At 46.6% G+C, this 15,162-nt stretch overlaps 1 protein-coding gene across 3 annotated transcripts in view; it reads left to right on the top strand.

Moving 5' to 3' along the window:
* The first annotated feature begins 2,006 nt into the window (after positions 1-2,006).
* The window catches only part of DSP (desmoplakin), a 63,574-nt gene continuing 50,418 nt past the window's right edge, over positions 2,007-15,162 (top strand). For 2 of the 3 annotated variants that reach the window (XM_015424154.1, XM_015424152.1), the window contains exon 1: positions 2,007-2,867. In XM_015424154.1, coding sequence (XP_015279640.1) covers positions 2,623-2,867 — 245 coding nt within the window. In that variant the 5' untranslated portion in view covers positions 2,007-2,622. The remainder of the gene's footprint in view (positions 2,868-15,162) is intronic. The other variant, XM_015424155.1, reaches the window with a different exon arrangement.

Genomic DNA, 15,162 nt, shown 5'->3' with positions numbered 1-15,162 from the left:
AAAGAGCTGCCGGAGCTCATTAGCATAACTCATTAGCATAACTTATTTGCATATGCCACACCCCCTGACATCACCGGAAGTGACAGAAGGCCACACCCCCTGACATCACCGGAAGTGTGTCAGAAGGCCTGGCTACTTACCCTCCTGCTTCATCCTCATTCCCAAACATATTGTCAGTGCTATTTTCGCTCCATGTGCAGCTTTCATCCAATGGCAAAGTTGATGTCTATCTCACAAAAGTTGATGCTGGAATAAACTGCCCCTTTACTTTTGTTTTATTACTAAATGCATTCATGTTTATAATTTCATATTTTTATTGTTAGCTGCTCTGGGGGAAATAAAATGGCAATGTTTGAGTGTTCCACTTTAAAACCCAGTCTGCAAAAGGTCTGTCAGGGTTTTTTTTTGTGTGTATGTGCATTAAGTGCCATCAAGTTGCTTCCAACTTATGATGACAGTATGAATTAATGACCTCCCAAACTTCCTCTCATTAACAGTTTTGCTCAGGTCTTGCAAACTGAGGGCCGTGGCTTCCTTTATGGAATCAATCCATCTCATGTTAAGTCTTCCTTTTTTCCTGCTATACCTTCAACTTTTCCTAGCATTACTGTCTTTACCAGTGACTCTTCTCATAATGTGACCAAAGTAGGATAGCCTCAGGGCAATTCTGCATTGGCTTTTCCTTCTGTTGTTTTACCAAAGGTGCAGCTCAAAACCACATTCAAATGCTGTACTGACTGGGAAGTCACCCCTGAATGGCCACAAACCTATGCAGAAGGTACCATGAAACCCAATGATCAAAGAAAGTGAAAGCGGCATGCAACACAGAGGGGGATTTCTGTTCCAATGTGGGTTTGGTAAAACAACGGAAGGAAACGCCAATGCAGAATTGCCCTCAACTTGGTCATTTTAGCTTCTAAGGAGAGTGCATGCTTGATTTGATCTGGAATCCACTTTTTTTTGGTGCTCCACGGTATCTGTAAAAGTCTCCTCCAAGTTCTAAAGATGTAAAATTTCCGGAAATTTTGAAGCTCGGAAAAAACCTCGGGTTTTTCCAGTTTTTTTCGAAAAAACCCGGAAATTTTCGGAAAAATTGAAAAAAATGCTACATTAGCATTTCTTTTGTCTTTTCTAGATTATATATATATATAAAGAAATGATTTGGAAAATATTTGAACACCTTGTCTTAAAATATTTTATTCATCATGTTAAAATAAAATGTTCCATAATCATTTTTTTTCCTTTTCTTTTTTCAATTTTTCCAATTTTTTGGAAAAAAACAAAAAAGGCTTCAGGAAAAAAATGGAAAAAGCCTGTTTTTTCCCCCAATTTTTTCCGGGCCTTCACATCTCTACCTCCAACACACTTCAAATGAATCTGCTTTCTTCCTGTCACGTGCCGGGTTGTTATTCAGTCTCTTTTACACTATTTTACTAAATTTTATATAAGAACATTTCTGTCCCAGCTTTGCTCTTGATTCCTGTGCTAGTTTTCAGAGCACAGGGAGTTTATGAGTCAAACATGCCATCTACCACCGGCCTCCTAAAGTGGTACAGTCTCCTCCTGTGAGGACTGTGGCACAGTGCATCTGCTTGGCACGCAAGAGGTCCCAGGTTCAAGCATCAGCATCCCCAGTTAAAAGGGTAAGGTAGTATGCGATATGAAAGACCTCCCCTTAAAACCCTGAAGAGCCGCTGCCACTCTGAGCAGACAACACTGAGCACACGGTTGTGGGGGGGAAAAATGAGAACACTTCATGTAATTCGATCTCTCCAGCACTCCCCGGGCCACCTTTCCCAGTGTGCCTTTCAAAGGCGCCTTGTTGTTAAGGGTGGGGCCGCCAGGGACTCTGCCTCTCTCTCCCTGCCTCCCTCCCTCCCGTAAAACGAGAGCATGAGGCAGGCGTTGGCTGCCTCGCCTCTGGGCTGGGCCCAGGTAAAGGGGAAGAGAGAAACCGGCGAGGAAGGAGGGGGAGCTCTCTGCGCTCTGAGTCAGACAGCGGCGAGGCGAGGCCTGGAAGAGACGGGGCGGGCGGCGCCTCCACGCCCGGGCTTGTTCGCTGAAAAAGGATTCCGAAAAGGTGCGGCTGGGCCAGCAGGGAGGGGCGTGGAAGATCTCCTCCTCCTCCTTCGCCGCCGCCACCACCACCAGCAGCAGCCTCCCAGCCGGGGCGCCTTCTCACCTGGACGCAGCCGCTCAGCACCACCACGACCTGCCTCTCTCTCTCTCCCCTCCCCTCTTTCTCTTTCTTCAGAAGGAGTTCCCCGTCCCTAGGCTCGCCTCCCCCCCGTCCCTTCTCCTCCGGAGCCGCATCCACCCCCTTCCTTGCCCCCTCTCCCCCTCCCCCTTTTCGCACCCTCCGCCCGTCGCTCTTTAGAGCTGCCCGGTTTGGTTCTCTTTCGCACTCCTGTCGAGGGGCTCCCTGGCTTTCGTTTCCTCTCCTGGCCTTCGCTCAGGACTTGTGCCTTGCAAAGGGAGAGGGAGAGAGCGCGGTCGTCCACCCGCAAGAAACTCCCCCTGGCTTCTCCGGGGAGCGCCGGCCTTTCTTCTTCTGATCTGGCGTCTCGCTTGCTTCCTTTTCCCACCTGAAGCTCCTCTCTTTGCGCGCACTCAGCCGCCAACATGAGCATGAATGGCGGCTCCCACCCCAGGCTCAACACCTTGGGGAGGATGATGAGGACCGACTCCGGCACGGATATGCGCTACGAAATGAACTCCCATATGATGATGGGGGGCGGCGGCGGTGGTGGTGGAGGAGGAGGAGGTGGCGGAGGAGGCGGCGGCGGCGGCGGCGGCACCAGCCATACCCACAAAATGTATTACATCCAGAAAAGCTATGGAGGGGACATCAACTCGGACGGATACGCGTAAGTGCCAAGTGCAGATTTCTATGTTTGCCTAATCGACAGTCGTGGGTTCTTGTTTCTTTTTGGCGGAGATTTTGTAGTTCGTTGTTGGAGCAGCCGCTGCTTCTGGATCCCTTGCGATTCCAGATCGACGGCGAGGTTGGGGAAATCAACTCTTCGGTCGGTCCACAAATCCTCTCCCCGCGCCCCTGGCTTTCCCCCAAGTTGCATTTGTATTGGAGGCATAGGGAGAAGACTGGCGTGCATTTGCAGTAGGGACGACGCACAAAGTGCTTGGAAAACCCCCGCCCCCTCCAAAACGCGCGCCTTGCGAAGTGCAGAACTTCTGCGGGAAGGCACTCCGGCTTGCGCGGCTCGTCTCTGCAGGCGCCGGCAGGTTCGGCCCTGGCTCAGTTGAGGCATGTTGTTAGAAGGGGGGGGGGATTGGAGCCCCTGGGCAAGGGGGGAAGCGCAAAAGTGACTGCGAAGAGGAGAGTCCGTCGCGAAAACGGTGCTGATTCAATCACGGGCTCCTCTTCTTTGCTTGTGGTGGCTACGTCAGGCGTCGGGGAAGTGGAGGCTTTGGCTGTTTTGAAAATGGGAGGCAGCCCGGGGTCTGGCGGGCCTTATCTCCTGCGTGGCTCCGGCTGTTGTCCTTGCAGTTGCAGTTTCCGTAGATAAGCTTCCCTTTGCAACTCCTGCACCTCCGCGCCACCCCCAAGGGATGCTTCCCTTATAACGGGGGAGAGGCAAAAGAATCAAGGCTGAGAAAGGAGGCGAGGAAAGGAGTGCCTTCCCCACTTCTCACAAGTCATCTTGAAGGAGAACGTGGCTACCAAAGCATAATTTAAATCCCGAGAATCCTACCAAAAAAGGAACTTGTAGGCTGCGGTCACATACATTGCATAATCCACTTTCAATCCACTTTCAGTGCACTTTCCACTTGGAAAGTGGATTGAAAGTGGATTATTTAGTGTGTGTGACTGCAGTCCTCATTTAATGCCCATGGAAGGAAGAAAATTGAGTTGCTTGATGCTTCATTTGTAGTTTTCCTGTCTTAAAAAATGTTTGAGATAGAAGATCATGGGGAACTGAGATCACGTGTAGTATTTTAGGTGTCCAAAGTGTGTGTGTGTGGGGAGCAAATGTATTTAGAAAACACATGCACTCTGATAGGATGCAGCTGCCTTTTAGGTGCAGACCTTGCATGCTGGTCATCATCAGTGATAACCCTCCCCTTCACGTGTGGACCGTTCATTGGCACAGAAAGTCACAACCAATTGTGACTTGGCCGTGCATACACAAACACATGTGATTTGCACATAGGACAATCTGTGTATAGATTGCATGCCATTTTCAGCATGGAAACGCCTTATGTGTAAGAATTGTGCGGGCCAGCTGTAGAACGTATGCAGTAAATTTGAGGAGTGTGCTTCTGAGCATGTACTGAGTGCATTCCCGTCACAATTTATTTTTAGTAATTTATTAGATTTATACCTCACCCTCCCCACCGAAGCAGGCTCAGGGCTCTGTTCCCACATAGGGCACCAGATGAGAGGTTGCAGCTTCTGGAGAGATTTTAGTGCCAGCATCTCTCATTTTGAAATTAGCCCAGTCTGGTGGAACACATTTTTACAGAACATGTCTATAGAACATGTTTTTATAGAGATTTCCCCACAATTTTTCTGTTTATTTTACAAAGGCAAGTTGCCTGGCCTGCTGAGGTCCAGCAGGGTTTGGGGTTTTTGTTTTTGAATAACAAAAGATGTTGGAGTTGTGTCAGGTTGGAAAGACTGTACACGAATCCTGAAGATGTCTCAATAATGTTACCTTAGTAATATTGGAATGGTCGAATGTGCGTAGCGGCAGCAGGAAAACAACCTCAAGCAAGGTTTCCTGCATTTAGCATAAGGGGCAAGCCCACCTTGCACGGCAACTGTGTAACTTTTGAAGTCTGCCTGTGTGGGTGTGCGTCCACAGGCAACTGGCACAACAGACAGCTTGTTTTTTAACCCCCTTCTGTGTTTTGTGTTTGGAGAGCCATTCCTCTTCAGTCCCTCCCTGCCTCTCCCTGAGAGAATCCTTTAAACTGTGTGTGTGTTGGCTCCTTACAGATGTGTTTTCCCCCTGAGGGGCTGGGTGTTGGCAGCTGACTTGCATGATTTCCCACAAGCCATTAGCTGGCTGTTAAAAGTTTGAATGGATACAGAAATCAGATGGTATTTGTATTGATCAGACCCTGCTTCTAAGCTTTCTTTTTTGAGGGAGCATCTCTTGAGATCTTGGAGGAGCTTTGGACACCAAACCAAACAGGACTAGCACCTTGAGGTCACGCGCGAAGGCGGTAGCTGAGCTCCGTGATAAATCCTCTGTACTTGTTTGTTGAAGACTGAAAGCCAAACCTCTCACTCCAGATGGGACAGATCCCCTAGTCCATCCTTGATTCTTGTGAATCTTCATTTTTATTAATGTGGAACTGTGACTGAGACAGGAAAACTTTACAAAAGTTTCTCTCTCGATGAGAGTGAGTTGATGTAGGCGTGTTCTGAGTCTGATGACTGGTCCACATCAAACTCAAGAGCTTTTCAGGGAAGTCAGTAGACATGTTCCGCTGCAAGCAGTAATCAAGCAATGAGAAATGACGTGATCTCTGTGTATGTGTGAACCATCATTGTCTGACACACTCTCTGTTGAACCAAAGTACTTCAGTAACAGTTGTACACAGGCAATAGTAATAGAGGGGAAGAAGAAGAAGAGTTGGATTTATACCCCGTCGTCACTTGGAGTCTTAGAGCGGCTTACAATCTCCTTCCCCTCCCCACTACAGACACCCTGTGAGGTAGGTGGGGCCGAGAGAGCGCTGAGAGAACTGCTCTTGAGAGAACAGCTCTGAGAGAACTGTGACTGACCCAAGGTCACCCAGCTGGCTGCATGTGGAGGCGTGGGGAATCAAACCCAGGTCTCCAGATTAGAGCCCGCCGCTCTTAACCACTACGCCAAACTGGCTACCTTTGGTGTACACCTATCTAGTACATTTTTTTTTGCCATTTTTATCCTCACGACATCCTTGTGAGGTAGTTTAGGCATGCCTTTCCATGTTGTTGCATGCAAAGCTAGAGTTCAGTAGGTGAAGCCTTTCCTGACTGCTGGCATTTTATGTTATACAACTTTTAAAAGCGTGGGGACCCTGCTAGAAAAAAAGCTGGCTTTGCCCCCCAAATCCTGAAATATTTGCTCATGATATCGGCCTGGGTGTTCAGAAGAGCATGACCAGGTCAACATAAATGTGGTCATGCATGGTCACGAGAGACAGTAGGTTGTAGCGGTCAGAGTGCTCTGCCATGGAAGCTTGCTAGGTGGCCTTGGGTCAGTCACACCCATGCAGCCTAACCTACCTCACAGGGTTGTTGTGAGGATAAAATGGAGAAGGAGAGAATGATATAAGCTGATCTAGACATATAGATAATACATAATAAACCGGCAGTAACTGTAGTAATGATGGAAATTGGTGTACACCTATCTAGTACATTTTTTTGCCATTTTTATCTTCACGACATCCTTGTGAGGTAGGTTAGGCATGCCTTTCCATGTTGTGGCGTGCCAAGCTAGAGTTCAGTAGGCGAAGCCTTTCCTGACTGCTGGCAGCAGTAACTGTAGTACTGGTGGAAAAAAGTTTGAGTCAAGTGGCACCTTTGAGACCAACAAAGTTTTATTCAAAGTGTATGATTCTGAATCTTTCTATTAACTGGTTGTTCTTATTAGCGAGCCCCGTGTTTTGCTACAAAACCTTCCATTCATGCAAATATCATCTGCACAAACACAACACAAGCTGGTACATATAGTACGACATGTAGGCACTGGCTTCACTTGGGTCATTGGTCCCCTAGTTTCCAGCTCTTATGTGAATGCCATACCAGCAAATTTCGTAAATTATCCTTATCCGCCCTGACCTGGGTGTCCCAGGCTAGCCCGATCTTGTTATATTTCAGAAGCGAAGCAGAATCGGCTCTGGTCAGTTTTCGGGTGGAGGGCCTCCAAGGAATACCAGGGTCGTGACGCAGAGGCAGGCAGTGGCAAGCCACCTCTCAACGTCTCTTGCCTTGGAAACCCTGATGGGGTCACCCTACGTCAGCTGTGACATGATGGCACCATTCAACATCCACCCGTTCCCATTTGTATTAGAGGCTGAGTTCAGTTCAATTCTGGTAAAATGGTCTAGCAGAAACTCCTTGAAGAAAGCTACTTGGAGCTCTTGTGTGTGTATAACAACTTGATGTGCCTGGCCCCCCCTCACTCTCCATCCTTAGGAGGCAGCTGAAGACAGTCTTATTCACGATGGCATCTGATTAGTTCTGCCTACCTGCAGTTTTAAATTGCTGATCTTAACTTAGTGGATTTTGTGTATATTCTTGTATTTCATTAGGTACATTGTAAGCCACGTTGAGTTCCTATAAGGCAGAAAAATAAACATACCCAAATCTCGCCAAAATGTGCATGGGACGAAAAGATTGTCAGCTTCTTCTTTAATTAGGTGTGGTCTAAACGTTTTACTTTGGTCGTTTTTCTGTATTCCATTATCTGGGCCCCAAGTCTGCTACTGATAAAACTGTAAACAGATTTGTGTCAGTAAACCTGCCAAACGTTGTCAGTAATTCAGTGACTCTCCCCTTTGACCTCGGAAGGCTATCTCTGCCTCCTGCTTCTGATTTCATTGGCTGAAATAAGTTCAAAGTAGACAAATGGAATGAAGAGCAAAGAAATTGGCAAGGAAATACTAAAAATAAGTTTGCACAACTGCTGTCTCTACGGTGACTATGGATTTCACCAAGTGATTGCCGCTTTCTTTGTCGCAGTCATTTTTTCCCTTAATTATGTGGCTGTTTCCTTTATCGGGCATAGGTGCCTTCATGTTTGCAATATTAAAGCTTCACCTTTAGGCATTTCTTAGAATTCAGTCAGTCTGGAAGATCAGGAATGTACAGTACAATTGTATGCAGAGTTACTCCATTCTTAGGCCACTAAACTAAATGGATGTAGACTTGAGTAACTCTGTTAGATTGCATGGCACCTGTAATACATTAACTGTTTTTGGAAACTGCTTTTACTTGTAAAGACTGTACAAATGTTGGGGCTTATTTATGTTCTAAATGCACAAGCGGCCATGCCTCAAACTGAGTTTTGGCAGTGACCTGCAGGGTTGGGCCCTGATCCCTTTGATTGAGGCTCACCCTCCTTCATGTTTTAAGTATCACCTTCCTCAGAGGGTAGTGTCAGCCTCTCCCTGCCCCGAGGGCTGAACATGCCGTCTCTGTCCTGTTCCCAGCTTCTGTAATCCTGGGAACTGAGAAGAAGTCTGGTTTCTGTTCTCAGTCACTTGTTCCCAGCCATTAGTCTTTTGGGGCCATTTTTTTTTTTTAAATGGCAGCTTTAGCACGGTTATAAACCTTCAGTGCTGTTAACCCCTTTTGGAATTGCTAAGGCGTGTAGTCAGCAGTGTGAGCAACCACTGCCCAGTTGTTTGTAGACCAAACTGAAAAGCCTTTTCACTTGACTGCTGTCTTCGCTGCTGTTGATCTTAATTCTTGTAACTGCAGAGTTGTTGTTGCCACCTGTGCACACAAAGGTTTTGCAAGTCGTTTGCACGACCGGCAAGAAAAGAAAATGCCATCAGTGCTGTTCTCGTGCAGTTGTGTGTGTATGTGTTTGCCTCCACCAAAGTTCACTTACAGAATCCACATTAGTGCTGCTGAGTGACGTGAGAATTGCCACACAGCATCGTAGGCTAGGAAAGCAGTTAATAAATATTGTCCTGTTTAGATCCTGTGGTGCTTCTTCATCAGCGTAATGGAGCTTCAGGTAGCCGAGGGGGTGCTTTTTCCTGATTCTGGCCTCCCAATGCAGACCCCATGTCCCCCCCCCACGTGCTGTTTGTGAGTGTACTTTGACCCCAGGAACTGAGTTTCAGGGGGCTCAGTCAACTACATCGTGGAGGGGAGGATCTGTTCTGCAAGCTTCACTCCTCTTACGGTACTTTGGATCCAACCCTATGTAAGGAAAAATACTATTAGTGTTATGTAGAATGCATACAGTCCTTTCAAGGAAAGATGACAACTTTTGCATTCCTCTGGTGACAGAGCCCCCTCTCCCTTGGTCCAGCTGCTGCTGTGGTGGGGTTGCAAGGTCCAGGTTGGGAAATACCTAGCATTTTGGGGGTGGAGCCTGAGGAGGGTGGGGTTTGGGGGAGGGACTTCAATGCCGTAGAGTTCACCTTCCAAAGCGGCCATTTTTTTCCAGGGGAACTGATCTCTGTCACCTGGAGATCAGTTGTAATAGTGGGGGATCTCCAGCCACCACCTGGAGGTTCAAACAACAAATATATACACTGCAAAAACCTTATTTATAAGTTAAAGTGTTCTATATGTTCCATCCTATAAAGTGCACTGTGTATTATTCATAATATTCTAAAACAGGTATATATTCCTTTCATGCAGTATCAACAATAATAATCAGTTTGTACAATCTAATAGCTACCAGTCAATTTACATCCTTTTTGCACAATCAACCCCAACGGGAGTTTCTAGAATTGTACACCCGCTTCTCCTTGCTTGAAAGTCTTCTAAAGGGGGAAGTTTCCTTTTGTGGTTACATTGAAGTTTAATATTGATGTTTGTTGCTGGTCCTATAAAAGGCCCATTAAGCAGCTGACAATCATAGACGGAGTGCAGTCTAAGGCCTGATTTAAATATGACGCTAGCAAGGCCGACGAACTCCCGACTGCAAATTTGCACAGGGATAAAATGGAGTTGGAGAGAGAGAACCATGTAAGCTGCTTAGGCTGAGTATACATGAAGCAAGTCAATAAATAAATTCCCCCAGATTCTTAACACAGGACTGCTGCCCATGCAGATCTGCTGTGCGTGCTTGGTGGTGTCTGGTAGATTGTGCTGCCGTATGCGTGGCTGGTTTGCATAGGTGATGTCTGGGGAACTAACTGCAAAGCTGTAGTGGCGACGTCCTTTGCCTTGCCAGCATTATGTTTCAATCAGGCCTCAGTTGCCACAGGACGTCTGTTCTGCCCCAGAAAAGTTTAGAGGGCCTTCTGATTCCCTTCTGCAGAATTGTTCAAGGGCATCACAGAGTGGTTCCATATTCATTCAAATACAGATTGTTAAAATCATGGCAGTAAGAACCCTTATGACAAGAAGAAACAATAGACTGTGCAGCACTTGATGGAAAGCCTAGTTATGAATAATAATAATTAATATTCTTCTTCCCTGTGCCCTGCCCACAAATCCTTCATTTTGGTTTAGAAAGCCCTACCCTGTGCGAATAAATGCCGATCGCCACCCCATTACAATATCCAAGTTGTGAGTGAGGAGTGCCCTGTGTACGCCATGACTAATGAACAGATCATATGATTAAAAAGCATCAAGAGCTACCCGCTTGCCAAGCGGCTTCAGTGGTAGAGAGAGAGAGTGAATAACTAGAAATGAAAGAAGTACAAGAGACCTCAGCCTTTCATTAGGAGAACGGGTGAGGCCTCTGTCAGAAACTATGGGGGAGCATTCAGTTTAAAGGGTCCCTGAGAATCCGCCGTGCCCCTTCAGCCTGCCTGACAGCTAAATACTGTGTGTGAACCTGTGTTGTTTTTTCCTTAGGCCAAATGGTAGACTTGCAGCTTGCAGGATCAGTACAGGTGACTCAATGCTAAGGAATGCAGCAGTGCAGACAGACACTTGATTGAGGGAAATTAAGACTTCCAGTAAGGCCCGGTCCTGATGTATAGCTGCTGGTGAATAAAGTTGCGATCACACACGCGAAATAATCCACTTTCTATGCACTTTCCAAATGGATTTTGCCAGTTCACTACAGTAAAATCCAGTTGGAAAGTACACGGAAAGTGGATTAAAAGTGGATTATTTAGTGTGTGTGATTGCAGCCTAAAGAGATTAAATACAGGCTGTGGGCTTGTGGGTTTTCTTCCCCTTTATCCCTTCTTTAACCATAGTCCTGTGTTGTGTGCGCAGTGCCATAGCAGCACTGCTAACCCTGGTTAGGTTGCAGTCCGGTTCTCTCTGCAGTATATATTTGGCTAAAGATTGAGGTGTGAGAGGAAGCAGGAAACCTGTGCAGGGCTTTGGGCTGAAGCACGCAGTGGAGGTTAAGCATGCACCCATGTGATGGATTGTGGCAGGTATCCCTGTTTACATACTACAGCGAACACGTGTACATCTGTTTGTAAGAAACAGCCAAAATGCATTCACGTTAAAAAATAAAACTGGGAACCCATTCCTGATAAGGTACTGGCTTGAGAGCTAGTATGGTATAGTGGTTAGAGCAGTGGCGTCAAACATGAGGCCCAGGGGCCGGAAGCGGCCTGCAAGCTACTGGTATATATGGAAATGTAAGGTACTTCCCCTTTTATGGTATCCCTTGGGGGGGGAACGGAAACCTAGTCTTGCATATGATTAAATACATTTATTTGGGCTTTTGTGGGTTCCCCAGTAGATCAATTGCTTTCATTGCTAGGAACCATTGCTTTTGTTTGTATTTTGAGTAAGAAATATTATTGTTAATTGGGTTTGCCTGTGTCCTTTATAAAGTTTATATCTCTGGTACCTGGCGTTACATTTTAAGGCACACATGGCCTGGCCCGACAAAGTGACGTTTCTGTCAGATCCGGCCCTCGTCACAAATGAGTTCATCACCTCTGGGTTAGATTGTTTGCACTAGGAACTGAGAGACCCAGGTTCAGATCCCCACTCTGCTATGGAAGCTTGCTGGGTCTCAACCAAACTTATCTTCCAGGGTTGCTAGGAGAGCAAAATGGAGGAGAAGAAAATGATCTAAGTCATGTTGAGTGGAGTGTGCACTGTACAGAGGGTTTTTTTCCGGGCCTTTACATCTCTAGTCTTGACTCTGGAAAACTTACACCCTGGAAACGTTGATGATCTCTAAGGCTCTGCTGGCCTCAAATCCAGCCCTTCTGCTACAGGCACGATAATCCTGGGGACCCACAGAGATGGGCAAGGCATGTGATTTGCTTTGCAGAAGAGCCTGTGGTGGCTCTTAGCAGCCTGGCCCATGATCTTCCCTCCAGCTCTTTACCTTGGTTACGGAATTAAATAGGAATTAAATAACGTTGGAATGTCTCCTGAGCTATTTTTTTGTGCCTCTGGCCTCGGATCCTCACCCACTTCTTAGCTCTGTGCACATCCTGGGACACTGATAATTGCTGGTTAAGCATTTGTGTACAGAAAAATGAGGAGGTATCATACATAATAATGTTCCACACACCCTACTCTGCTTTTTTTAAAACACGCTTTACTTCAGAATGTATATTAGGGTTATGATGTGTAATTGAATGTCCGAAGTCAGCTCTTGTCAGAATTACCTCAGAATCCCATTTCAGGGACACAGCAGTGGCAGTGTATGCTGTACTTCAGCATTTAAAGGACGGAGCACTGTGTTTGTTCTTTGCACTTGGAATCCAGTTCATGCTCTTCTTTTGCTGTAATCATTTGCATGTTGAAACAGGCTTGTTGGGAGGTGAAAATGGAAAAGGTGATTCTCTGCTCAGGTGTTGTCTCTGGAGAAGGGAATTGCTTAATTATTTAAATTGGAACTATAAGATTCTGTCAAAAGTGCTTTGGTTAGAACTGCGTACACACGTACCAATGGAGAGTGTACTTACACCAATGCTGAAAGCGTCTTTGGTGAGTTCCTTGAAGCGGGGTCAGTTTTTTGTTCCCAATTCACTGCCTGAGGCCGTCTGCCTGAGGTTGTGCCGTGAGACTAATCCGGCCCCATGGACTCTTCCTTGGGCAGCTGAGAGTCATCTCTCCACCCCACCCACATCCAGGAAAGGGTGTGTGCCTAGGTCCAGCTCATATATGCTGCCATTAAAAGTTAACAACCTGAAAAAGTAATCATTATAGATAGCTTGTGGCAGACTTTATGTGAAAGCATAAAGCTGAGAGAAGCCCTACCCTCATCTCTCTCGAGCCCATATAGACCCTGCTTTTGTTTATGAAGCAATATGCATATGTGACTTTGATCTGGTTTTGCCTATATGTTGGGAGATGAGGTGGTGCAGTTAGGTTTTGGACTTAACTGGTCTCATTAACATCATCAATATTTTAGTACTCATTTTTGGATCCTTTAAGGCCCCCCACCGGCTCCACCCCCAAAATCTCCAGGTACTTCCCGACCTGAAACTGGCAACCCTAATTCTATGCAATGTTCCCTCTAAGCTATGGAGTCTTGTGAGCAAATATTCTACTTTGTGAGCTACTGGCATTAAAGTTGTGAGCAAGCGATTCGGCTACTGCGTAAATTAGTTTGCTCTGGAGCCATCCTTCCTGAGCGAAGAGAAAAATCTGTGAGCCGGAGGCTAAAAAACTGTGAGCTAGCTCACACTAACTCAGCTTAGAGGGAACACTGATTCTATGTGGAGCTTGTTCTCATTTGATGTAATCTTGTGCAGTGAGATTTGGTGTTTACCACATGAGGGAAACTTCCCTGAAACTGGATTCATTCTGACATGGTAAATAATGGCATGTATTCTACCTTAGACTTTCCTCCAACACTGTGGCGAGGGCTCATTAGCCCCCTTTAGATGGTAAGATACCGTTCAAATGTGAAGCTAGAGCCAACTTTGAGGACTTCCCCTGCAGGACCCTGGACTTTTACCCTAAAGTCCAGCTCTGATAGCCCCACTGATGGTGATTATTACCTAGACAGACTAAGGTGTGTAGACCTGGCGTAGGTGGTGCCCTTTGAGGGGCTGTGTGTATTGTAGTGTCACGGGTGCCAAAAGCATTGTTTCCAGTATATCTAGCTGAGCTGGGCTTGGAGGTGGAACAGAATTTCTCTTTTGAGTGGCCAGTGCAGTCTAGGATGCAAACTTGACAATTGCTTCTGTTCTCCTCCAGTCCTTTGTCTAGATGCTGGTCTAGAATATATTGACCAGATATTTGAGCTCTCTAATTCTGACCTAGAGAAAGTTGTTTTCTTCAGTGTCCGTTGCCACCAATGACTTTTGGGCCAACTTACAGATGTGAACCCTTCATTTAGGAGTTTCACATAACTGTATGGTTCGCAGTAGCATAAAAACGTGTTACGGATGTTGGTAGAGTTGCTGCTTGCGTTAGCGAATAAGTGGGCTTTTTGCACATTCTTACTGATTGATGTTTTCAGTAGTTCAGTTGCGTTCTTTCCTTCCTGCCCACTGTAAGGCCTTCCTTCAAAGTGGGGGGAAGATCATAGCAAGCCTTGAGGATGGGTAAGGACAGTATTATTATTACAGTGGTATCTCAAAACTCTCCAGTATTAAAATATTTGGAAGCCTTTGGTAACTTTAGATAGCTCAATTATCAGTGACCTGTCAGTCGTGAAAGCTAAATCGATAGGTCATTGATTGACCCTGATACTCTTCCTACCCCTTCCCCCCTCATATGTGAATTTTTGGTCTTTAGGTGTTCTTGTCATTTCCTGCCCTGCATGGGCAAACTGGCCATTTCACTTACAGGGAAATTTCTTAGTGGGCCACTGTGCTGGATGGCCGGTGGTGGTCAGGAGCAAGCAGAGCCAAGCCCCAGCAACTCTGCCCAAGCCTCAGGAGACACTTGGCCCAGGCCCCTCACCAGCTATGGCAGTTTCTGTCAACTCACCTACTGTCTCCTCCTCAACTGCTTCCAGTTTGGGAAATGATGTAGTGGGTGAGCTAGTAAGAACATCAGAAGAGCCCTGCTGGATCAGACCAGTGGTCCATCTCATCCAGCATTCTATCTCACACAGTGGCCAACCAGTTCCTCTGGAGGTTCAACAACAGGGCATAGAGGCCGAGGCCTTCAAAAGAACATCAGAAGAGCCCTGCTGGATCAGGCCAATAGTCCATCTAGTCCAGCATCCTGTCTCACACAGTGCCCAACCAGTTCTTCTGGAGGGCCAACAGCAAGGCATAGAGGTCTTCCCCTGAGGTTGCCTCCTGACACTGGTATTCAGAGGTTCGCTGCCTCTAAACATGGAGATGTCCCTTGTCAGCTCCACTGAGCTGAGTGGCCCCCTGTTTACCTGTTCTGAAATAGGACAGGCAGATTAATAAAATAAAATGCAACATGTTTGCGCTTACGTGGTTAAGACGCTGAACTGCAGGCTGTGGAAGGTCAGTAGTTCAGCAGTTCAAGACCCGGGTGCCGCATGATGGAGTGAGCTCCCATCTCTAGTTCCAGCTCCTGCCAACCTAGCAGTTCGAAAGCAAGAAATTGCAAGTAGATAAATAGGTACCGCTTCGGTGGGAAGGTAACAGTGTTCC

Source organism: Gekko japonicus, unplaced genomic scaffold (assembly GCF_001447785.1).
Source record: "Gekko japonicus isolate JY-2015 unplaced genomic scaffold, Gekko_japonicus_V1.1 scaffold1317, whole genome shotgun sequence".
In the NCBI taxonomy this organism is placed as follows: Eukaryota; Metazoa; Chordata; class Lepidosauria; order Squamata; family Gekkonidae; genus Gekko; species Gekko japonicus.
Note: the sequence above shows the minus strand (reverse complement) of the source record. Positions and strands in the feature narration are given on the sequence as shown.